We start from the raw sequence: 25,125 nt of genomic DNA on the forward strand, positions 1-25,125 counted from the left end.
ACCGAGTGCTGCCACGACAAGGGGGGGGGAGGGGGCGGGATCTCTCTTGCTTCCTAGTGAATTACCCGTTAGTGATCTTTCCTCGGGCGGCGTGTCTGCACCCGTGAGAGGAGGGGCACTGCTGTACCCACCTCACACGAGTGTCCTGAAGATGAAATCCCTCTTCCAGCAGCTACTTCCAAAACTTAGTGTGTTTGTACATTTCCACAGAGCTTCCACAACACTGTCCTGAATTTAGTCCTTTCTTTACACTCCCCTCACTCTGGGAGCCCCACCTACCCATTCCCACACCCACTTTCCCCTCAACCACTTCTTTTCGGCTGCTGAAATACAAAACGAGGCGGCCTTTTCTCCTCATTAATTTTTAACAGTGCCGTTTTCTTTTTTCACCAATATGTGGCTTTTCCCACCACCGCTTCACACGCAGAGAAAGCCCTCTCTTCATCTCCTCCAGCGTCTCCTCCCCGCCCCCCCACCCGGGGCAGTCTCTCAGGACACGCCGAGTTAGCGCGACATACCGTGTTCCTGAGGCACGGCGAGAGCTGGCTGGAGAGCCTCGACCCGAAGAGGTGACCAGGCGTGACCGGGCACCTCAGGTACCAGTAAGTACAGCCGGGAGCCCGCCAAGCGGGCGGGGCCAAAAGCCGCCGGCCGAAAGTCTCACACAGCAAGCGGGGAAGCGAGGCCCGGGGGTTCCGGGCGAGTTCTTCTAGAGGCCGGCGGGAGGCGGGGTCGGGGTCCGGTAGGGGAGTGGGCGGGGCCTCTTGACGTGGGCGGGACCCTGGGACCTGGGAGGCGGAGCCAGCAGGCGCAGGGAGTCCCTCACTGGGCAGGCGGGAGGCGGGGTCCGCCCGAAGGTTGGTGCGGGGTTGGCCGAGGCCGAGAGATGTCCTCAAGCCGCAGGCGGGAGGCGGGTCCGGCAGGGGTAGGCGGGGCCCTGAGGCGGGGGAGGCGGGGCCGGCCGGCTCAGGGGTTATTGCTCAATCGGCTGGCGAGAAAGCGGGGACCGCGGGAGTAGGAGGGGTCTGTGTAGCTGGAGGCGGGGCGTACTCAGTGGACCCTCGGGCCACCTGGGTCCTGTCGTAGTTGGAGGTGGCTCGAGGCTCTCAGTTCCTTCAGCCCTCGTAGCTCTGGCGGAGTCTGCGCGATGGGTGACCCGGAAAGGCCGGAAGCGGCCAGGCCCGAGCTGGATAAGGTAAATGCTGCTGTTCCTGTCCCGCCCCTTAGTCATGCCTGGCCCTTAGGTTGCGGGCTGCAGCCGGGACCTGTGAGGTGCAGGACTGCTGTAGAAAATTTTACACGTTGTGGTGGGCAACCCAGTGCAGGCCCAGGCGCGAGCCTTCGCCGCAGCCTGGTTTCGTGGTTGTGAGTGCTGGGGAGGCCGTCCGCAGGTAGGGGTGACGAGGGAGCCGGGTTTCTGCTCCGTTGCTCTGCTCCGGGGCCAGCCAAGGGCGACGCTCTGAGGTTTCAGGCCCGGCCGAGGACAGCGCCCCTCCCCCTCCCCCAAATAGTCCGACCCATACTCTCCTCTCATCTTTGCACGTCCGGAGCCCTCTGGCTGGGGAAACCCAGGCAAAGAATGAGGACAGGTGGATTTACTGAAGAAATGCATCCCTTCTCTAAGATGGGTTAAAAGGAGTTGGAGACCGTGTGTGGAAATTGACACAGGTGGATGAGGTAGGATCGGTAGACGGCGACGGGAAGTCCTCACAACAATGAAAAACATCAGGTTAGGAGACCAGATTTGCTCAGACTGAGCCACTTAACTAGCTGTGACTCTGGGATTTCACTGTCTTCATTTATACAGTGTAAGTGATACTTCCCTCACAGAGGAGTAAGTCAAAGACTTTATGCAAAGTGCCACGGAAGTTGTGGGTGCCTCCTAAAACCCAAATTAACATGTTTATCTTCTGCTTCTATAATGGAAGTACATAATAACAGTAAATCAATTTATTAAACTGTTGTAGGGTAGTTCAGATTGTTCTGTAATTTTCATACCCTGTTATTTCACAAATACTTCTAAACCATTTGTGTACAAGAGAAATACTTTTTGTATTTATCTTTTTTTTTATAACAGTATGAATTTTTTTTTAAAGATTTTATTTATTTATTTGAGAGAGAGAGACAGAGAGAGCACGAGCGAGGAGAAGGTCAGAGAGCGAAGCAGACTCCCCATGGAGCTGGGAGCCTGATGCGGGACTCGATCCCGGGCTCCAGGATCACGCCCTGAGCCGAAGGCAGTCGTCCAACCAACTGAGCCACCCAGGCGTCCCTTTTTTGTATTTATCTTGAACCTGTTGGCTGTGTGTGATACTTTTTTTTTTTTTTTTAATAGTGTCAGCTTGCAGAGACTGAGTCCTACATTTCTTTAGAAAGTTGAAGAGTCCAGACTTGGGGTTTTATAATATTTGATTTTGATTTTGTAAACATTTAGTAACTAATTAACAAGCTGTAAATATCCCTCAAACTTTTTCTTCCCCTTTTGAAACAAATACACGGAGTACCAGTTTCCTCACTGGAAAAGGACAATTCGGATTTTTCTTTTTGTGCTACAACCATTCAGACTTAAGACCTGGAAGTTAACTTTTATTTATTATCGCCTTCTCAGTGACATAGGCCCACAAAGACAGAGGCAGAATTTTAGCTGTAGAATGAATTCTAGTGAGCATCTGGTCCAAAAAAATTTTTTTAAATATTCTATTCATTTATTTGACAGATAGAGATCACAAGTAGGCAGAGAGGCAGGCAGAGAGAGAGGAGGAAGCAGGCTCCCCGTTGAGCGGAGAGCCCGATGTGGAACTCCATCCCAGGACCCTGAGATCACGACCTGAACTGAAGGCAGCAGCTCAATCCACTGAGCCACCCAGGCGCCCCAGGTCCAAAATTTTTAACTTGAGTTGCAAGGATGCTTCAAGCACTTTGTTTCTCTAGATCTGATGCTGCAGTGTAGGCCACCTGCATTAGAATCACCTGGAGGGGCGCCTGGGTGGCTCATGGGTTAAGCCTCTGCCTTTGGCTCAGGTCATGATGCCAGGGTTCTGGGACTGAGTCCTGCATCGGGCTCTCTGCTTGGAGGGGAGCCTGCTTTCTCCTGCTCCTCCTCTCTCTCTCTCTCTCTGCCTGCTTGTGATCTCTCTCTGTCAAATAAATAAATAAAATAAAATAAAATAAAGAATCACCTGGAGTTGTAAGAAATGTAAATCACTGGGCCTCCATTCCAGACATGGTAAATCAAAATCTCTTGGGAGGGTCTGGGACTACATTTTTAACAAGGACTTCAGGTGATTCTCATTCACATATTTTAAGGAACACTATCTTAAAGCGTACATAGATGGGCTTGAAAGGTTTTTATAAATCTCCTGAAGTTTATAGATTTTGTGTGAGCATGTATCTCCTGAGAAAGGCGTCCTTAGCTTTCATCAGTTTCTCGAAGTTACTATCATTAATCTAATCAATAGTCCTTATTTTCAAGGTAAGAAAGTTTAGGCCAGAAAAGAGAAAATGATGTGCCCAGGACCACATGATTCAATAGCAGAGCTGGGTTTAAAACCAAGTTCTTGCTTGTGGGCCAGTATTCTGTTTAGTGAGATTTGGTGAGAATAGAAAAATGAAAATGAAAGTGACAGCCTGGGCAGATACAAATAGAGTAGGAATATAGCCGCATCCACAAAGTCTTCTTCACCTGAGAAGAGGGGCCAAGGCAAACAAATGAAAGTGGTGGAGTTGGGGCTGGATTGAGAGGGAGGAGCCTCATAGCATGCCAGCCTGGACCAGGGAATGGTGAATGCTAGCTGGGGAATCTGCCCCGGAGGTATCCTCTTGGGTGACCAGAAATTAAGGCAGGCAGGAACTAGAGGCACCATTCTGAAAGACACAGTAGAATGTTGGCAAGGAATGCTTGTGTGTTCTGGACTTTATTTCAGGGTCTCATCACTTTACACCTGTGCAGCTACAACAACTTGTCCCTCTACCTCCAGTCTTACCCACTGTTTAATCCTTTTTACCATTCCTAAATTAATCCTTCACTAAACCAGGGCCTTTATGTCACTCCTCCCAAATAAAAACTCTTGAGATGGTCTCAGTTCCCACCAAAAAGACCCAATTCAGTAAACTGGCCAGACCCTGTTGAAGCAGCTTTTTCATGCTAACCCCCACATCTTAATTCAGGCTGCCCTGACATTTTCCCAAAGAAGACATCCAGATGGCCAACAGACACCTGAAAAGATGCTCAACATCATTCATCATCAGGGAAATGCAAATCAAAACTACAATGACATATCACCTCACACCTGTCAGAATGGCAAAATTAACACAGGAAACAACAGATGTTGGAGAGGATGTGGAGAAAGGGGAACCCTCTTACACTGTTGATGAGATGCAAACTGGTGCAGTCACTCTGGAAGACAATATGGGGGTTCCTCAAAAAGTTAAAAATAGAGCTACCATATAACCCAGCAATTGCACTATTTGTTATTTGCCCAAAGGATACCAACATACTGATTCAAAGGGACACATGCCCCATGATGTTTATAGCAGCATTACCAGTCACAGCCAAATTATGGAAAGATCCCAAATGTCCACCAACTAGTGAATGGATAAATATACACACATATATAGTAGAATATTACTCAGCCATCCAAAAGGATGAAATCTTGCCTTTACAATGACTTGGATGGAGCTAGAGTATATTATACTAAGTAAGTTAAGTCAGAGAAAGGCAGATACCATATGATTTTACTCAAATTTAAGAAATAAAACATGAACATAGGGCAAGGGGGAAGCAAGAGGCAAAGGCAAACCTTAAGAGACTCTTAACTATAGAGAACAAATTAAGGGTTGATGAAGGGGAGGTGGGCAGGGGGTGGGCTAAATGGATAATGTATTAAGGAGGGTACTTGCTGTGATGAGCACTGGGTGCTGTAGGTAAGTGATGAATCACTAAATTCACTAAAGCAATATTATACTATATATTAACTAACTAGTATTTAAATAAAAGCTTGAAAAAAAATAATTCAGGCTGCCATTTGTACCGCTGAGATCAATATCATGGTTGCTACCAAAATCTAGGGCTTTTTTTCTTTTTCCAGTTCATCCTGGATTGATATCCAATGAATCTTCCTGATGCTACCCCTATTCCTATTAATTCATATTCAGAAACTCTCCATGACTATCCACAGGAATGATGTTCAAACTGCCCAGTGAATGCCAATACACTTTTTTTTTTTGTATTGGGGGCAAATGGTAAGAGTATGAACCTCTCAATCTTCCAGATGTTTAAAAATCTTTGGCGCACATAATTACTTCCTAACCTCTTACCCTGATTGATATCCAGAGTGTGGATCCTTTACAGAGTTCTCTGTTTCATCTGTTGACAGAGATGGCTTTAGCCAAATCAGATCACTTCTGCCTTTGCTTTTGACTATCCTACATTCATTTCGGCCACTTTTTTTTTTTTATGATTTTGTTTATTTGACAGAGTGAACAAGCAAGAGAGCACAAGCAGGAGGAGTGGCAGGCAGAGGGAGAGGGAGAAGCAGGCTCCCCATTGAACAGGGAGCCTGATACAGGGTCAATCCCAGGACCCTAGGATCACGGCCTCAGCCAAAGGCAGATGCTTAACCAGCTGAGCCACCCAAATGCCCCCAGTTCAGCCACTTTTAATCCCAGCTAGCTCTTTTTCTTCCATCTGTCCTTCCAGTGTCAGCATTTTCTTGACTATATCCTCATCTGTGCTGCCTCTCTAAATTATCTCCCTGGATAATCCTTTTGGTGACTACCAATGGGATGGATCACCACCACTCCTCTGCCACAGTATTATATTTTTAACAGCCTACTGGATATCTTCAAACTGAACAAATTACATTTTTTATTAACCAAGTTGACTTTTTAAAGACTTTTGTGTTTGTCACTATTGTTGTGGCTTGGGTTGGTGGGGGAGTTCATTCAAATTAAACTTTTGTTAAACATCCAATGGGAGAAGCAAGGGATTTGTCTGATTTATTCAATTATTCTCCAGATGCTGAGCACTTTCTTTGTGTCTCTTATTTCTTGATATGACCATCCAGTTGCTGGACACCTCAAGGGCATCTTCAGCTCTTCCTTATCCTGGTCTCCAAAATCCAAGTTTTTAGCAAGAATGTGTAATTCTACTTCTGAATATCTCTTAAAGCAGCCTTCTTTTGTGTTTCTACTGCTGGTACCCTAGTTCAGGCAAGATTTGGGTAGGGTCATGATTTTTTAATTGTTCTCTCCCCCTGCAGTTTCTCTTCTAATCTGACCATATTTCTGGATAAGTGAGTTTTTTAAATATTTATTTATTTATCGGGAGGGAGGTGGAGGGAGAGAATCTTCAAGCAGACTCGCCACTAAATGCAAAGCCCTATGTGGGGCTTTGCTCCCAACACCCATGAGATCATTGACCTGAGCTGAAACCCAGAGTCTGATGCTCAACCAATCAGTTAAGTATCTTCCATCGGCTCAGGCCATGATCATGATATGGGATCAAGCCCCATATTGGGCTCCCTGCTACCAGGAAGCCTGCTTCTCCCTCCCCCTGCTCATGCTCTCTCTCTCTCAAATAAATAAATAAATTCTTTAAAAAAATCTGTAGAATTAAGTGTAAGCAAGACAAGTATAGTAAGATTGGGAGAGAATTCTATGAGAGAGAAGGACTCTGCACTCAGACTGTTTTAAAACTAGAAATTAGAATGTGTAAGTGATACATTGTGTCATGTTTATGTCAGAAAGACTTGAAACTTGAGAGTCCAATCAAATAAATAAAAATTTTAAAAAGTCACATGCCATCATGCCTTTTTTCACATTGTTTTCTCCTCTAAAATATGAGTTCTTACCCCAGGTCCGTACAGGATAGTCTAGAGATCCTAGAGTTTTGAGATGTATGACCCTCCTTACATTGTATTAAAATGTATGTTGATTTTTTTAAAGCATCATGAAAATAAGCAATGTATCATCTTTAGCTCAATTCAGAAGTTTATGTTGGTTAAGAAACTCTTTCATGATGCCCTCCTAATCCAACAAAGTCAAAGCCGGAGGCCACACAAATACAGTGCGGCTTGCACACTGCACACATGCTGTCATTATAGAAGAGACTGTCTTATTTTGTAACTATTTATTTGAAGGTGTAGGCCTTCCCAGATAAAGCACTTGAGCTCTGGAGAGCAGAAAGAAGAGTAGAAACCCAGGAGGACAGGCTCCTCAGTCTGTGCTGTGTCTCTGGCTTCCCCCAGGGTGTGTTTAGATATGAATAGAGAGGGAATTTCTGCACAGAATGGGTGTTTTTAATTTGTTTTCCAAAGAGATTATCTTCAGATACCAATGAAAATGAAGTGAAGTCAGATGAAGAGCCGCTTCTACGTAAGAGTTCTCGCCGATTCGTCATCTTTCCAATCCAATACCCTGACATTTGGAAAATGTATAAACAGGCACAGGCATCCTTCTGGACAGCAGAAGAGGTAAGTGGCCTCACCTTTGCCAGCAGGCGTGTTCTGTAATGCAGTGTCACATCTTCTGTTGTGGGACATTGGAAAATGTTAACTTAAATTGTTAGATACATCGAAGAAGATCAGTTGTATAACATAATGCTTGAAATTACTGAAACTCAAGACAGTGTTTGCCAATGTTTTCCATTTAGACTGCAGTCTATAAACGTGTTTCCTGATATAAAAATGGCCTTTCAGTCTTCCGGGTTTTTACTTCCAATATATTTTAGAACATTTTCTATTTTTAAATAGACTTTTAATTTGATGTGGCCAAATAAGACTAGTCTTAACCTGTGGCTGGCAGAATGAATAAAATTGTGTTATGGCTGAAAAATGAGAGTGAACGCCACAGGGACCCTAAGGGATGCTTCCATTGAGAGACTTAGCTGATTGTGCAGAAAGAACTGTGGTGGAGAATTTGCCTGCTCGGACAGTGAGCTCCAGAGCTGCCCGCCAGAGCGCCTCCCAGTCTGGCCCTGCCCTCAGTCACATCAAACCTGGCACTGCTGCCCCAGCAGCCTGGAAAGTTCTAGAATGCTGTATGTTGGGGGGCATTTTCCACCAAGAAAATGAGTTGAACACAGTAAATTCGATACTTGCTGGTTTGGCAAGGACAGTTGGTCATGTAAGTGGCTGCCCTGTAGTCTAAGTGAACCCACAAACAGTCCTTGTCTTCCTCTTTGAATATGATGGATGATACCTACATTGCATACTTCCTCTGTGTGTGTGTTTATTTGTCTATGTAAACAGATAAGTGGATATATCTATGTAGATAGGTATTTTCGGACCTATTTTTCAGAAGATTATTTTTGTACACATAAACACGCAGTGTTAAGAAAGCAGGCTCTCAGGTGCCTGGGTGGTTCAGTGGGTTGAGCCTCTGCCTTTGGCTCAGGACCAGATTGCCTAGGTACATATTATTATTTTTTTAAGATTTTTATTTATTTATTGACAGAGAGGGAGGTCACAAGTAGGCAGAGTGACAGGCAGAGAGAGAGAAGGCTCTCTCAGCAGAGAGCCTGAAATGGGGCTCGATCCCAGGACCCTGAGATCATGCCCTGAGCTGAAGGCAGAGGCTTAACCCACTGAGCCACCCAGGTGCCCCAGGTACATATTCTGACTCTGCCACCTACTAGCTGTGGAACTGGGAAAATTGCTTAACCTCTCTGTGTATCCTCGTTGGAAAACTGAGCTAACGGTACCTGGTTCATTGAATTATTATGAGGATTAATGAGAGGAGTCTCATGAATGAGATCGGTGAGATGTCTAGAATGCCACATGGCACTTAGCAAGCACTAAATAAATGTAAGCTATTTTACACAGAATGTGTAGAAGAGTGACATTAGAAATCAGAAGCCACCAATTGTTGAAGCTTTGATGATACTACTTTTACCCGTTAGGTAAAGGGGTGAGTGACATTAGAAATCAGAAGCCACCAATTGTTGAAGCTTTGATGATACTACTTTTACCCGTTAGGTAAAGGGGTGAGTGACATTAGAAATCAGAAGCCACCAGTTGTTGAAGCTTTGATGACACTAATTTTACCCATTTATCCACCTGTGTTATATTGTTAAAACTCTTTGTTATACTGTAGTTAACATACAGAGCAAAAAACCCCAAACAAAATAAAAACCCAGTATTTTCAAATTGGGTCATACTGCTTGGCACACCTGACCGTTCCTAACTGTGGTTTTCTAGGATGTGTTTTTTAGATTTGGTTAAGAGAACAAATGGAGCACGCAGGTGGCTTTTTCATTCATCATGTTAAAAAGCTACTGTGATACTTGAGTTTCTTTTTTTTTTTTTTTTTTCCCAATTTATTTATTTTCAGAAAAACAGTATTCATTATTTTTTCACCACACCCAGTGCTCCATGCAAGCTGTGCCCTCTATAATACCCACCACCTGGTACCCCAACCTCCCACCCCCCCGCCACTTCAAACCCCTCAGACTGTTTTTCAGAGTCCATAGTCTCTCATGGTTCACCTCCCCTTCCAATTTACCCAAATTCCCTACTACTCTCTAACGCCCCTTGTCCTCCATGCTATTGGTTATGCTCCACAAATGAGTGAAACCATATGATAATTGACTCTCTCTGCTTGACTGATTTCACTCAGCATAATCTCTTCCAGTCCCATCCATGTTGCTACAAAAGTTGGATATTCGTCCTTTCTGATGGAGGCATAATACTCCATAGTGTATATGGACCACATCTTCCTTATCCATTCATCCGTTGAAGGGCATCTTGGTTCTTTCCATAGTTTGGCGACTGTGGCCATTGCTGCTATAAACATTGGGGTACAGATGGCCCTTCTTTTCACGACATCTGTATCTTTGGGGTAAATACCCAGGAGTGCAATTGCAGGGTCGTAGGGAAGCTCTATTTTTAATTTCTTGAGGAATCTCCACACTGTTCTCCAAAGAGGCTGCACCAACTTGCATTCCCACCAACAGTGTAAGAGGGTTCCCCTTTCTCCACATCCTCTCCAACACATGTTGTTTCCTGTTTTGTTAATTTTGGCCATTCTAACTGGTGTAAGGTGATATCTCAATGTGGTTTTAATTTGAATCTCCCTGAGGGCTAATGATGATGAGCATTTTTTCATGTGTCTGATAGCCATTTGTATTTCTTGATTGGAGAAGTGTCTGTTCATATCTTCTGCCCATTTTTTGATGTGTTTGTCTGTTTCGTGTGGGTTGAGTTTGAGGAGTTCATTATAGATCCTGGATATCAACCTTTTGTCTGTACTGTCATTTGCAAATATCTTCTCCCATTCCGTGGGTTGCCTCTTTGTTTTTTTGACTGTTTCCTTTGCTGTGCAGAAGCTTTTGATTTTGATGAAGTCCCAGAAGTCTATTTTCGCTTTTGTTTCCTTTGCCTTTGGAGACGTATCTTGAAAGAAGTTGCTGTGGCTGATATCGAAGAGATTACTGCCTATGTTCTCCTCTAAGATTCTGATAGATTCCTGTCTCACGTTGAGGTCTTTTATCCATTTTGAGTTGATCTTTGTGTACGGTGTAAGAGAATGGTCGAGTTTCATTCTTCTACATATAGCTGTCCAGTTTTCCCAGCACCATTTATTGAAGAGACTGTCTTTTTTCCACTGTATATTTTTTCCTGTTTTGTCGAAGATTAATTGACCATAGAGTTGAGGGTCCATATCAGGGCTCTCTACTCTGTTCCACTGGTCTATGTGTCTGTTTTTATGCCAGTACCATGCTGTCTTGGTGATCACAGCTTTGTAATAAAGCTTGAAATCAGGTAAGGTGATGCCACCAGCTTTATTTTTGTTTTTCAACGTTTCCTTAGCGATTCGGGGTCTCTTCTGATTCCATACAAATTTTTGGATTATTTGCTCCAGCTCTTTGAAGAATGCCGGTGGAATTTTGATCGGAATGGCATTAAAAGTATAGATTGCTCTAGGCAGTATAGACATTTTAACGATGTTTATTCTTCCGATCCAAGAGCATGGAATGGTCTTCCATCTTTTTGTGTCTTCTTCAATTTCTTTCATGAGTGTTCTATAGTTCCTCAAGTATAGATCCTTTACCTCTTTAGTTAGGTTTATTCCCAGGTATCTCATGGTTCTTGGTGCTATAGTAAATGGAATCGATTCTCTAATTTCCCTTTCTGTATTTTCCTTGTTAGTGTATAAGAAAGCCACTGATTTCTGCACATTGACTTTGTATCCTGCCACGCTGCTGAATTGCTGTATGAGTTCTAGTAGTTTGGGGGTGGAGTCTTTTGGGTTTTCCATATAAAGAATCATGTCATCTGCGAAGAGAGAGAGTTTGACTTCTTCATTACCAATTTGGATACCTTTTATTTCTCTCTGTTGTCTGATTGCTGTTGCTAGGACTTCTAATACTATGTTGAACAAGAGTGGTGAAAGTGGGCATCCTTGTCTTGTTCCTGATCTCAACGGGAAGGCTGCAAGCTTTTTCCCATTGAGGATGATATTTGCTGTGGGTCTTTCATAGATAGATTTGATGAGGTTCAGGAATGTTCCCTCTATCCCTATACTTTGAAGCGTTTTAATCAGGAACGGATGTTGGATTTTGTCAAATGCTTTTTCTGCATCAATTGAGAGGACCATGTGGTTCTTCTCTCTTCTCCTATTAATTTGTTGTATCACATTGATTGATTTACGAATGTTGAACCATCCTTGTAGCCCAGGGATGAATCCCACCTGATCATGGTGGATAATCTTTTTAATGTGTTGTTGGATCCTGTTGGCTAGGATCTTGTTGAGAATCTTAGCATCCATATTCATCAGTGATATTGGTCTGAAATTCTCCTTTTTGGTATGGTCCTTGCCTGGTTTGGGGATCAGGGTAATGCTGGCTTCATAGAAAGAGTCTGGAAGTTTTCCTTCTGCTTCAATTTTTTGAAACAGCTTCAGGAGAATAGGTGTTATTTCTTCTTGGAAGGTTTGGTAGAATTCCCCAGGGAATCCGTCAGGTCCTGGGCTCTTGTTTTTTGGGAGATTTTTGATCACTGCTTCAATCTCGTTATTAGATATCGGTCTATTCAGGTTGTTGATTTCTTCCTGGTTCAATTTTGGTAGTTTATATTTTTCCAGGAATGCATCCATTTCATCAAGGTTGCTAAGCTTATTGGCATATAACTGTTCGTAGTAACTTCTGATGATTGTTTCTACTTCCTTGGTGTTAGTTGTGATTTCTCCCCTTTCATTCATAATTTTATGAATTTGGGATTTCTCTCTTTTCTTTTGGATTAGTGTAGCCAGTGGCTTATCGATCTTATTGATTCTTTCAAAAAACCAGCTTCTAGTTTCATTGATACGTTCTACTGTATCTCTGGTTTCTCCCTCATTGATCTCAGCTCTAATCTTGATGATTTCCCTTCTTATGTGTGGAGTTGGTTTGATTTGTTGTTGATCCTCCAGTTCTTTAAGGTGTAGAGACAGCTGGTGTGTTCTGGATTTTTCAATCTTTTTGAGCAAGGCTTGGATGGCTATATATTTTCCCCTTAGGACCGCCTTTGCTGTATCCCATAGGTTTTGGACCGAAGTGTCTTCATTCTCATTGGTTTCCATGAATTGTTTCAGTTCTTCTTTGATCTCCTGGTTGATCCAAGCATTCTTAAGCAAGGTGGTCTTTAGCTTCCAGGTGTTTGAGTTCCTTCGGAACTTTTCCTTGTGATTGAGCTCCAGTTTCAAAGCATTGTGATCTGAGAATATGCAGGGAATAATCTCAGTCTTTTGGTATCGGCTGAGTCCTGATTTGTGACCCAGTATGTGGTCTATTCTGGAGAAGGTTCCGTGTGCACTTGAGAAGAATGAGTATTCTGCTGTTTTAGGGTGGAATGTTCTGTATATATCTATGAGGTCCATCTGGTCCAATGTGTCGTTCAATGCTCTTGTTTCTTTATTGATTTTCTGCTTCGATGATCTGTCTAATTCTGAAAGAGGCGTGTTAAGATCACCTACGATTAGTGTATTCATATCAATATGACTCTTTATCTTGATTAACAGTTTTCTTAAGTAATTGGCTGCTCCCATATTGGGAGCATAGATATTTACAATTGTTAGATCATCTTGGTGGATAGTCCCTTTAAGGATTATGTAGTGTCCTTCTGTATCTCTGACTACAGTCTTTAGTTTGAAGTCTAATTTATCTGATATGAGAATCGCTACCCCAGCCTTCTTTTGAGTCCCATTGGCATGAAAGATGCTTCTCCACCCCTTCACTTTCAGTCTGCGTGTATCTTTAGGCTCAAAATGGGTCTCTTGTAGACAGCATATGGATGGGTCCTGTCGTTTTATCCAATCTGCAACCCTGTGCCGTTTTATGGGTGCATTGAGGCCATTCACATTGAGAGTGATTATTGATAGATACGTTTTTATTGACATCGAGTTACCTTTGAAGTCTTTCTTTCTGTAGACTGTCTCTATATTTCTGTTCAATGCTATTCTTGGGATTTTTCCTCTTTTATAGAACCCCCCTTAATATTTCCTGCAGTATCGGCTTGGTGGTTGCATAGTCTTTTAAGTCTTGCCGGTCTTGGAAACTCTTTATCTCTCCATCCATTTTGAATGTCAGTCTTGCTGGATAAAGTATTCTTGGCTGCATGTTCTTCTCATTTAGTGCCCTGAATATATCTTGCCAGCCTCTTCTGGCTTGCCAGGTCTCTGTGGACAGGTCTGACGTTATTCTGATGGGCTTCCCTCTGTAAGTAAGGAGCCTCTTTGCCCTGGCAGCTTTCAAGAGATTATACCTACAATTATAATTTCTCAATTTGACTATCAGGTGTCGTGATGTTTTTTTGGAGTGTATAATCTTGGGTGGAGACCGTTCAGCCTCTAGTACATGAACGCTGGTTTCATTCGCGAGATTCGGAAAGTTTTCATGAAGGACTTGTTCCACGACATCTTCTAGACTTCTTTCTTTCTCCTCCCCTTCAGGAATTCCAATAATTCTGACGTTGGAACGCTTCATGGCATCACTTATTTCCCTAATTCTGCTTTCGTGGGATCTAAGCTGTTTGTTCCAGGCTTCCTCCTGATCCTTTCTCTCTATCTGTTTGTCTTCCAGATCACTAATTCTATCTTCTGTCTCAGTTACCCTAGCTTTGAGAGAGTTTAGATTGGATTGGAACTCATTGAGAGCATTGTGGACCTCCTCCCTGGTAGCTTTAAGCTCCGCCCTAACATTGTGAACATCCTGTCTGGTCGCTTTCAGTTCGGCTCTAATCAATTCTGTTTGGTCATCCATGGCTTTCTCCAACCTAGCTATTGCCTGGATAATTGTTAGCCTGAATTCTCTTTCCGACATATTGTCTATGTTGATAGCCGTTAGCTCTGTTGTGGAAGGTCCATCCTCTGTATTTTTCTTCTGTTGGGCATTCCTCCTCCTAGTCATTTTGGTGGGAGAAGACTGAACAGATGTAGCTGGATGTATCAACTCTGGTGCAGTCAAGGTGCACCCTGGAACACTTCCTGATCTCCGTCTCAGAAGCCTCAGTCTGGGTGCAGAAGCTGAATAAATTCCCCCTTGGATGCTGGCAGTGCAGGTTCCAAGTTAAAGACCCTGGGGGCGCAGGATCTTTTGCTCGTCCCCAAAGCCAAGGCAGTGGCGGCTGTCTGGGAGCTCCTGACCGCCAGAGAGGTTCCAAGCAGCGATCGCACACTGAGATTTTGCCGCTGGCCGGGGCTGGGAGTGCCCGGCTTGCGCGCACCTCTTTTCAGAGGCGGCTGTGGGTCGGGCGCGCGTCTGGGGCACTGAGAACGGGGCGCTGGTCCGTAAGCCGCAGGCTGGGCTTTTGCGCGCCTCTGTCCGGGGAAGAGTTTCGCGGGCGCGAGGCTTACACTTTGAAACAATGGCCCGGGTCTAGAAGCGCCCCAGGGCCTTAGAAACCCAGGAGAGCTGGAGCGACGTGCACGCGCATCTCAAGCTTTGTGGTAGGGCTAGCGCGCGTTCTGCAGACCGGCTCCCATCCCCTCACAGGAGCCGGAACCCCGCGCTCTGGGGCACGCTGGCGGCTTAGGGACCAGGAGCCGGTTTCCCCGCCGCACTCTCTCTGCCTCCGCGCCGGGGAGGCCGTCTGGGACCGGGGACTTAAGCCCCTGTCCCTAGCCGCCCCGATTCCCACAGTTTGCCCCCGCGATCCTTTGCTCTTTTGGAGTGCTTTCAACCAGTCTCCGAGTTAATGCTGGTCCCCAGACGCAGGGCACTCTCGCTCGTATCGGGGTATTACTTTCCCACCGGTCGCCTCTGGTGGCTCCCTCCCCCTTTTGTTTATCTTCCGATCTCAGTCCGCTGTTCCCATTCCGCTTTACCTGCTCACTGGCGTCTTCTGCCCCTGTAGAGATCCAGACGTGTATAATTCTGATCTCAGGCTGATTTCATGGGTGATCAGAGTTCTTTGGTAGGTAATCAGCTCACTTTGGGGTACCAGCTGAAAAGACGCCTCTTCCTAGTACCCCGCCATCTTGTCCCCCCCCCCCGATACTTGAGTTTCTTAAAATTCATTTGAAAATTACTTGAATCTTTTAGCAAATGTAACACGTGTTGTATTATGACTAAGAAATACTAATTAAAAAATTAAAATACACAGGTTGGTACATATTTTGTTTATTTAAATATACATTTTAAAAGGAAGTCAAACACATATAGTGCCACATATTTTTCCTCTAAACAAATTATGTCAACTTTAGACTTCATTGTTTTATCTGTGGTTTAGCTTTATTCCTAAATATGGCTGATCATCAGAAAACTTGATTCAGAAGAAAAAAGTCTAGGGTTTTGGATTTTTTATTTTGAAGCTACCAGGCAATTCTAATAACCAGCAGTTTGGAATCAATATTTAGAAAGTGAAATTGAGAATTTGTCCAAAGGAGATAAAACTGGGAAGGATGGTTTACGTTTTAAGAATGGGAGATAACCAGTGTAGTATAAATGAAATATTTTGAAGTTGAATGTTCGAAGAGGTAAGTTTAATATTTAAGAGTGAGCATATTACAATATAAAATTTAATATCAGGAGTAAAACACATAAAAACTAGGAAGGTGTCCTTCAGTTAATCCTGAGTTGAACTCTTAAGAGATTAGGATCTGATATTTAGCTTGCGTGTTTTAAAAGATACATACAAGTATACCCCTCAAACCCATTCTATCTCCAACACTTATTTTTTCTAAAAGATTTATTTATTTATTTATTTATTTATTTATTTGAAAGAGGGAGAGCGGGAGGTCAGTGGGGGACAGAAGGAGAGGGATAATCTCAAGCAGACTACCCACTGAGCATGGAGGCCAGTGTGGGGCTCGATCTCACCACCGTGAGATCATGACCTGAGTTAAAATCAAGAGTCAGATGCTTAGCCAATTGAGCCACCCAGGGTTCCTCTCCAATACTTATTATAGTGTCTGGAATGTAGTAGGTACTCAGTAGACATTTAAAGAATAAAGTGACAGGAAAAAGAATTTCAAAAAAGAGCACAAATAATGAAACAATCCTTTTTGGAGTGGTTAAAGAAATTAGGGCTTTGTTAGAATAAATAAAAGGACAAAGGACAGCTATATATTTTAAATGTTTATGAAGTTATTGTGAAAAATACTTCAGAATCTTCTTAAGACAAAATAATATCTATAAGATACATTTAAATACCATCCATCCCAGAGCCCTGAGATCATGACCACAGCTGAAGTCAGATGCCCAACTGACTGAGCCATCCAGAGGCCCCCCCATTTTCAAAAATATTTCTATTCCCAGAGGAAGCCATACCAGTAAATTGCTTTAAAACCTGGGTTGTTACATGCCTGATATTATTTTCGGGTATAAAACTAGATTAGCTGGCAGTAAAGTAGTAGCTACTATTGCTGAATAGGTAGCTAATCCAACACGACACTAAGTGTAACATATCATGTTAAAGCAATGGCTGCTGAAAGTTATTAATTTATTCTGCCTCAGTTAGCCAGAGTAGAGTCCTTCAAAATGCTTTTCTTTTATTGTGTTCCTTTGTAATAGTCTTAGTCAATTTGGGTTGCTATGATACCATAGACTGGATGGCTTACAAACAGGAGAATTTAATTTCTCACAGTTCTAGAGGCTGGGAATTCCAAGATAAGTCTCTGGCAGATTTGGTGTCTGGTGAGGTCCCGGTTCCTGGTTCAGTGATAGCTGTTAACTTTCTGTGTTTTCGTATGGCAGAAAGGTTGAGGAAGTTCTCTGAGGACTCTTTTATAAGGGTACTAATCCCATTCACGAGGGCTCCACCTGCACGATCCAATCACCTGCCAAAGATTCCATCCACCTCCAAGTACCATCACACTGGGCATTAGTTTCAAATACATGAATTTGGTTGAGGGGGTGGGGGACGTGAACATTCAGTCTATATCCTTATCCTTAAAGTAGCAATATTAACATCTTTTCCACTTTCACATATTACTGCTAATGACTTGTCCCTCCCTAACTTTGAGATGGAAGTTAGTTATCCAAACAGTTTAAGAAGAATTAAACACTTAAGTAAACATTTTGAAAATCTTCTTATTTCAGGTTGACTTATCAAAAGATCTCCCTCACTGGAACAAGCTTAAATCAGAGGAGAAGTATTTTATCTCTCACATATTAGCCTTTTTTGCAGCCAGTGATGGAATTGTGAATGAAAATTTGGTAAGATTTTTGTTGTATTTCTGTTCCCATTCAGCAGCTAAATGATTATAATGGCAGTAAGACAATTAGACTAAGGCTGAAAAATGACTTCCAGGAAATGAACTAGATATAGCTTAACTTTCAAAGATATTTTTCTGATGAAGTGTCAAAGAAAAGAATGCATTTCTCCCATTTGACCAGCAAAATATCATGAAATCAAGCATCTCGTGCCCATCAAAACTACTTACAATGCATAGACATGAGTTCCATTTTACCTTTTGATAGTAATCTTAATGGAGAGCCTGTACCTTAATAACCTTTCTGGAGCTCTATCTTGAAGCATTGCATTCTGGCTCCCCATTTTTAACTTGTATTGTGATTGGCAAGGAGGCCTGCTTTCTTGTTAAAGAGAATTAGAAAGATACAAACTTTGACCATGAATTAGAAGAGGCTTCAATCTGTTGGTCTTCTGTTGAGGAAAATAAAGACTTAGGGTCAATTTTTGATAGCTGTTCTTTGAAATTTACTTGGCTTTGTAGGAAGTACCTCCACCTATTAGGTCAATTCATATAATTGCTTAAGGGTACATTATGCAACTAATTTATTGGGGAGGATTGATGGATAATACTGCTTAAAATAGTCCATAAATTCTGTCTAACCTGTTTGTGGCATGGCAGGTAATTTTTAAGTGATAATGTCCAGGTTCTGATTTGCAATGTTTATGAGAGGTCACAGAATTGGATATGTTTCCCTTATTTTTGTAGGTGGAGCGCTTTAGTCAGGAGGTACAGGTTCCAGAGGCTCGCTGTTTCTATGGCTTTCAGATTCTCATCGAGAATGTTCACTCAGAGATGTACAGTTTGCTAATAGACACTTACATCAGAGATCCCAAGAAAAGGTATTACATTTTATTTTTATTTTATTTGCAAAGGTTTATGCTGTTGCTTATGTTAAGAGCAGAATTTACTCCAAAAGCAAATGGTAGGGAAAGATTATTCAGATGATTTCTATTGCTTAATAATGTGTTAGGTTAAAAAAACTTGTATAGAACCAGTTCATCTTTGGGTATTATATCTTTTTTTTTTTTAAAGATTTTATTTATTTATTTGACAGATAGTGATCACAAGTAGGCAGAGAAGCAGGCAGGGAGAGAGGAGGAAGCAGGCTCCCTGCTAAGCAGAGAGCCCGATGTGGGTCTTGATCCCAGGACCCTGGGATCATGACCTGAGCCGAAGGCAGAGGCTTTAACCCACTGAGCCACCCAGGTGCCTCTGGGTATTATATCTTTAAAAACTGCTTAATAATGCATGCTCTTTAGAAATTGAGTATTGACTTTAGTCAATTTTATATCAAACCAGAGTCAAATCACTAATTTGAATTTTTAGTTTTATTTCTATACTTTGTAGACATGCAAAAATACAGAAAAATGGCAGATATGGTTGCAATTTTTATAGACGATTAAACTAATGAAATTTTTTTCTGATTAAGAAAGACAGATGAATAGGGACGCCTGGGTGGCTCAGTTGGTTGGGCAGCTGCCTTCAGCTCAGGTCATGATCCCAGGGTCCTGGGATCGAGTCCCACATCGGGCTTCTTGCTCGGCAGGGAGCCTGCTTCTCCCTCTGCCTCTGCCTGCCTCTTTGTCTGCCTGTGCTCACCCGCTCGCTCGCTCTCTCTCCCTCTGTCTCTGGCAAATAAATAAATAAAATCTTTAAAAAAAAAAAAAAGAAAGACAGATGAATAACTTTTCCATTCTTTTGTTTTTACAGAGAATTTTTATTTAATGCAATTGAAACAATGCCATATGTTAAGAAAAAAGCAGACTGGGCCTTACGATGGATAGAAGATAGAAAATCTACTTTTGGTAAGTAGTTTTAATTTAAAAATGATCACGTTTGCCTCAGTTGACATAACACTTTTTTTTTTTTTTTTTTGACATAACACTTTTTATGTGGTGTGATTATCAGGTATAATTGAAGTCCCAGAATGGAAAAGGAGTACAAATGTTCCATGTACACCTTTAGTAAAATCTTTACTCCTAATGATTAGAAACCAGTAGTAAAATAATCTAAAGCTGTTACCTGTTTTGTTTAGTAAGTTGAAAGTTGAAAGGTTAAGATGTCACTACATAATTATAGGTAAATAAAAGTCACATGGGGGCGCCTGGGTGGCTCAGTGGGTTAAGCCGCTGCCTTCAGCTCAGGTCATGATCTCAGGGTCCTGGGATCGAGTCCCGCATCGGGCTCTCTGCTCAGCAGGGAGTCTGCTTCCTCCTCTCTCTCTCTGCCTGCCTCTCTGCCTACTTGTGATCTCTCTCTGTCAAATAAATAAATAAAATCTTTAAAAAAAAAAAGTCACATGGAATCTGACAAGAATATTATAGCAATCACAGTTTGTCTCTGATTTCATGAATGTTTAAGGGAATAAAAGCAAGTCAAAGTCACATTTTTTTCAGGGAACAAATATGTAGTTTCTGAAAAACTATCACATAATAGTTGCTCAATAAGTATTTACTTAATTTAATTAAAATATTCAGATCCTTCATTTGAATAGCTCTGAGTACCTGTCTCATACTTATCTATTTCATAATTAGTGGTCTTTATTTTCTGGTTTTATTCATTATGGGGGAAGCAAGTCTCAAAATTTTTGGTCTCAGGACTTCTTTGTACTCTTAAAAATAAGGACTCTTAAAAAATAGGACTCTCCTATTGGTGTGGATTATTGACATTTCTATATTAGACATAAAACAGAGCAACTTAAATAATTATTAATGCATTTAAAAGCAACAGAAAAAAACCATTATATTTTATTATAAATAACATGTATTTATGAAAAAAACACTACTTCCTCTCTCCCCCGGATTTTGCAAACCTTTTAAATGTCTGACTTAATAGAAGACAACTGGATTGTATCTGGTTCCACATTTAATTTGTTGCAGAATATTGTTGTAGTTTCCTTTATAGTTATGAAGAAAATCCAGTATTACTCAGATAAGTAATTAGAAAAGGGAAGATTATTTTAGTAGGCTTCTCAGATTATTGTGGATATGTCATGTAGCCTCTGGAAATAACCACTGTACACTCATGCAAGAAAGGTAGTAAAAAAAATAAATAGTGACTTGGCATTTTTAATGAAAATAGTTTTGACCCCGTAGACCTCCTCAGTCTGTGGATTTCCAGGGACCCCCAGGACCACACGTTGAGAACCAGTAATGTAGAGTAAGGTATGGGACAGGCCTGTTATATATCAGGGAAGAAACAAATATATTTTCATTACCTTCAGTTCACTTCAAGAATAAGAAAAGTGATGGTTCTTAGTATGTGTAAAAATTATGCGAGAGTTTGCAGAAAACCCTTCAGAATCCTGGTCCTCACCAGAGAGTGATTTAGGAGGCCCAGGTAGGACTGAGGAATCTGCATTTTATACGCAGCTGATTTTCTTTTAAGTGGTTTAAGAAACACTGGCTTTAAAGGAAGAAGGAGAGAAATATTAAGGTGTTCAATATGCATTGAAAATAGTATGGATAGGTACCAATGGAAAATGATGAACAGTCTTGCAGTTGGCATGTATTTCACAGATTCCCAGAGAGAAAGAAGAGGAGGGTAGCTGTCACCGTGTGACAACAGCAGGGCTCCAGGTTAATTCTCCGTATTGCTCGCTCTCAAGGCAGACCATGCTGCAGATGCAGAAAAAGCAGTGGACAAAATTTGGTATCCATTTATGATTAAAAACTCCCAAAAAAGCAAGTATAGAGGAAATATACCTTAACATGATAAGGCCATATATGACAAACTCAGAGCTAACATTATACTCCATTGTGAAAAGCTGAAAGCCTTTCCTCAAGATCAGGAGCAAGACAAGATGCCCACTTTCACCACTTTCATTCAACACAGTATTAGAAGTCCTAGCTGGAGCAATAGAGGCAAGGGGGAAAAAAGACATCTAAATTGGAGAGGAAGAAGTAAAACTCACTGTTTGCAGATGACATGACACATATATATATATGTGTGTATGTATATAGAAAACCCTAAAGACTCCATGAAAAAAACTATTCATTGAAGTTGCAGGATGCAAAATTAGTATGCAAAAATCTGTTGTGTTTCTGTATGATAATAACTATCAGAAAGAGAACTCAAACCCATTTACAATTGCACCAACAAGAATAAAATACCTAGAAATACATTTAACCAAGGAAATGGAAACCTGTGTATTGAAAACTCTAAGACATTAATGAAAGAAATTGAAGACACAAATAAATAGAAAGATATTCCATGCTCAGAGATTGAAAGAATCAATATTGCTAAAATATCCATGATACTCAAAACAATTTAGATTAAATGCAATCTCTGTCAAAATCCCAATAGCATTTTTTCAAAGAAATAGAAAAAATAATTCTAAAATTTATATGAAACCACAAAAAAATCCCAAATAGGCAAACAATCTTGAGAAAGAACAAAACATCATCAAAATCCCTGATTTCAAACTATCTTACAAAGCTACAGTAATCAAACCAGTATTGTATTGGTGTAAAAAACAGACACGTAAATCAATGGAACAGAATAGCCCAGAAATAAAACCCATGCATATATGGTCAATTAATTTATGACAAAGGAGCCAAGAATGTACAGTGGGGAAAAGACAGTCCCTTTGATAAATAGTATTAAGAAAAGTGGACGACTAAAAGCCAAAGAATGAAACTAAATTACAACTTATACCATACACAAAAATTAACTCAAAACAGATTAAAGGGGGTGCCTGGGTGGCTCAGTGGGTTAAGCTGCTGCCTTCAGCTCAGGTCATGATCTCAGCGTCCTGGGATCGAGTCCCGCATCGGGCTCTCTGCTCTGCAGGGAGCCTGCTTCCTCCTCTCCCTCTCTCTGCCTGCCTCTCTGTCTGTCAAATAAATAAATAAAATCTTTAAAAAAAAAAAAAAACCAGATTAAAGATTTGAATGTATGACCCAAAACCCTTAAGCTTCCAAAAGAAAACATAAGTGGTAAACTCTTTGATACAGGTCTTGGTGATGATATTTTGAAATACCAACAGCAAAATAACAGAAGCAAAAATAAACAAGTGGGACTACATCAAACTAAAACCTTCTGCAAAGCAAAGGAAACCATCAACAAAATGAAAAAGCAATCTACTGGTATCTGATAAGGGGCTAATATCAAAAATATATAAAGAACATATATTATCCAATAGCAAAAAAAAAAATTAAAATGAGAAGATCTGACTGGATATTTTCCCAAAAAATATATACAGATGGCCAACAGACACATGAAAAGATGCTGAACATCATTAAACCACAGGGATCTATAAATCAAAACCACCTGTTAGAATGCCTGTTATTGAAAGATAACAAGCGTCCATGAGAATGTGGACAAAAGGGAACCCTTGTGCACTGTTAGTGGGAATATACATTAGTAGAGTCACTGGCGAAACCAGTATGGAAGTTCTTCAAAAAATTAAAAATAGAACTACCATATGATCCAGCAGTTTCTCTTCTGGGTATTTGAAGAAAATTAAAACATGAACTCAGAAAGATATATGCACTCCCATGTTCACTGCAGCATTATTTATAATAGCCAAGATATGGAAACAACCTAAGTGCCCATCAATGGATGAATAGATAAAGAAAATGTGAGGGGTGTGTGTATGTATGTGTGTGTGTGTGTGTAATAATGGCATATTAGCCATAAAAACACAATGAAATGTCACCATTTGCAACAACATGGATGGACGTGAGGGCATTATGCTAAGTGAAATAAAGCAGACGAAGAAAGACAAATACTGTCTGATCTCTCTTATATAAGAACAAAACTAAAAACTAAAATCTAAGCTCATGGATACAATAGATTGTGGTTGTAAGAGGTGAAGGGTAGGGGTCAGAAGAAATTAGTGAAAGGGGTCAGAAAGTTAAAAGAGAGTCTGACTGGCTTACTTGGACAAGTGTTAGTAATCAGCAAAACAAATAGGCTAATGTGTAAACCTTTGGAAAAAAAAAAGAATAAACATTTCCCATTACAGTTGACTCTTGAACAACATGGGTTGACCTATGTGGGCCCACTTATATGCAGATTTTTTTGATAAATATAGTACAGTACTGTAAATGTATTTTCTCTTTCTTATAAATTCCTTAATAAAATTTTCTTTTGTTTTATTGTGAGAATACAGTATATAATACATATAACACAAAATATATGTGTTTACTTATCTGTAAGGCTTCCAGTCAACAGTATGTTATTAGTAGCTAGGTTTTGGGAGAATCAAAAGTTGTAAATGGATTTTTAACTGCACAGGATCTTAGCATCCCTAACCTCCATGTTGTTCAAGGATCAACTGTACATGCAAAAAAAAACAAAAAAAAAAAAAACAAAAAAACGGGCTCAGCAGAGATTTATTGATTTATTGATTTATTTATTGCCAGGAGGAGGCAAAGAGGCAGGCAGAGAGAGGAGGAAGCAGGCTCTCCGCTGAGTAGAGAGCCCAATGCAGGGCTCAATCCCAGAATCCTGGGATCATGACCCAAGCCAAAGGCGGAGGCTTTAACCCACTGAGCCACCCAGGCGTCCCTGACATAAGATTTAAAGTAGACATACCTACATACCTTTCTTCTGTAGTAGGTACAAGTGGCATATTTCCTCCTCTGAAGACCCTTGGCCGTGGCACTAGTTTGTTAATTTTGATTTTTGGCAAAATAGTTGTGATATAAATATATATGTAAAAATATGTGTATTTTATAGATGTGAGCTTGAAAATGTTTACAGGATGTGATATTTCAGAAAATAAAACTATTTTATGTCCCCCAGGGGAAAGAGTGGTAGCTTTTGCTGCTGTAGAAGGGATTTTCTTCTCAGGATCTTTTGCTGCTATATTTTGGCTAAAGAAAAGAGGTCTCATGCCTGGACTCACGTTTTCCAATGAACTCATCAGCAGAGATGAAGTAAGGAATGAAATATTCTTCTAGTTAATATTTGTATTTGTATTTGGTGTTCATTTATTTTTCTTTCCCCTGGAAAATGATGATATCCTGGTAATTAAAAGAAAACACAAAGTAATTTCTTCCTCGGTTTTTAAGAATTATACTTTTCTCCTGCTTCTTACTATTTGTCAGTCTCCCCACTCATTCTTAAATACATCAAATCCTGGGTTCTGACCTTGGCCTCTCTCCTTCACTGAACGTGACCTCCTCCTGGCTAATTTCCATGGGATCAGGAACAATTTAGATGCTCCTAAACAATCCAAACTTGAGCGCATTCTTTCCTGAGCTTCAAACCCAGGTTGTCAAGTGCATTTTAGTTTCTCCTGGAAGGCTCCACAGATAACTCAAACCTAATATTTCAGAAATCAAACTCATCATCTTTCTCCCCAGATTCGTTCTTCTGTTTTCCTTGTCTCATTCGGTGGTGCTACCTTCTATCCAGTCATCCCAATTTGAAATCTGAAAGTCATTTCGGATTGCTTTTTCCTTTTCTCAGCCACATCCTGCCAGTAACTACATCTTATCTCCCTTT

The 25,125-nt window shown here is 41.2% G+C and overlaps 1 protein-coding gene across 1 annotated transcript in view; it reads left to right on the top strand.

Moving 5' to 3' along the window:
• The first annotated feature begins 977 nt into the window (after positions 1–977).
• Positions 978–25,125, top strand: part of RRM2B (ribonucleotide reductase regulatory TP53 inducible subunit M2B) — a 40,903-nt gene continuing 16,755 nt past the window's right edge. Inside the window, exons 1-6 of the mRNA XM_044245187.1 lie at positions 978–1,195; positions 7,317–7,472; positions 17,516–17,632; positions 18,376–18,509; positions 19,381–19,475; positions 24,421–24,554. Of these exons, the coding sequence (XP_044101122.1) occupies positions 1,148–1,195; positions 7,317–7,472; positions 17,516–17,632; positions 18,376–18,509; positions 19,381–19,475; positions 24,421–24,554 (684 nt within the window). The 5' untranslated portion in view covers positions 978–1,147. The remainder of the gene's footprint in view (positions 1,196–7,316; positions 7,473–17,515; positions 17,633–18,375; positions 18,510–19,380; positions 19,476–24,420; positions 24,555–25,125) is intronic.

The sequence above is a fragment of the Neovison vison genome, chromosome 4, assembly GCF_020171115.1.
Source record: "Neovison vison isolate M4711 chromosome 4, ASM_NN_V1, whole genome shotgun sequence".
Lineage (NCBI taxonomy): Eukaryota > Metazoa > Chordata > Mammalia > Carnivora > Mustelidae > Neogale > Neogale vison.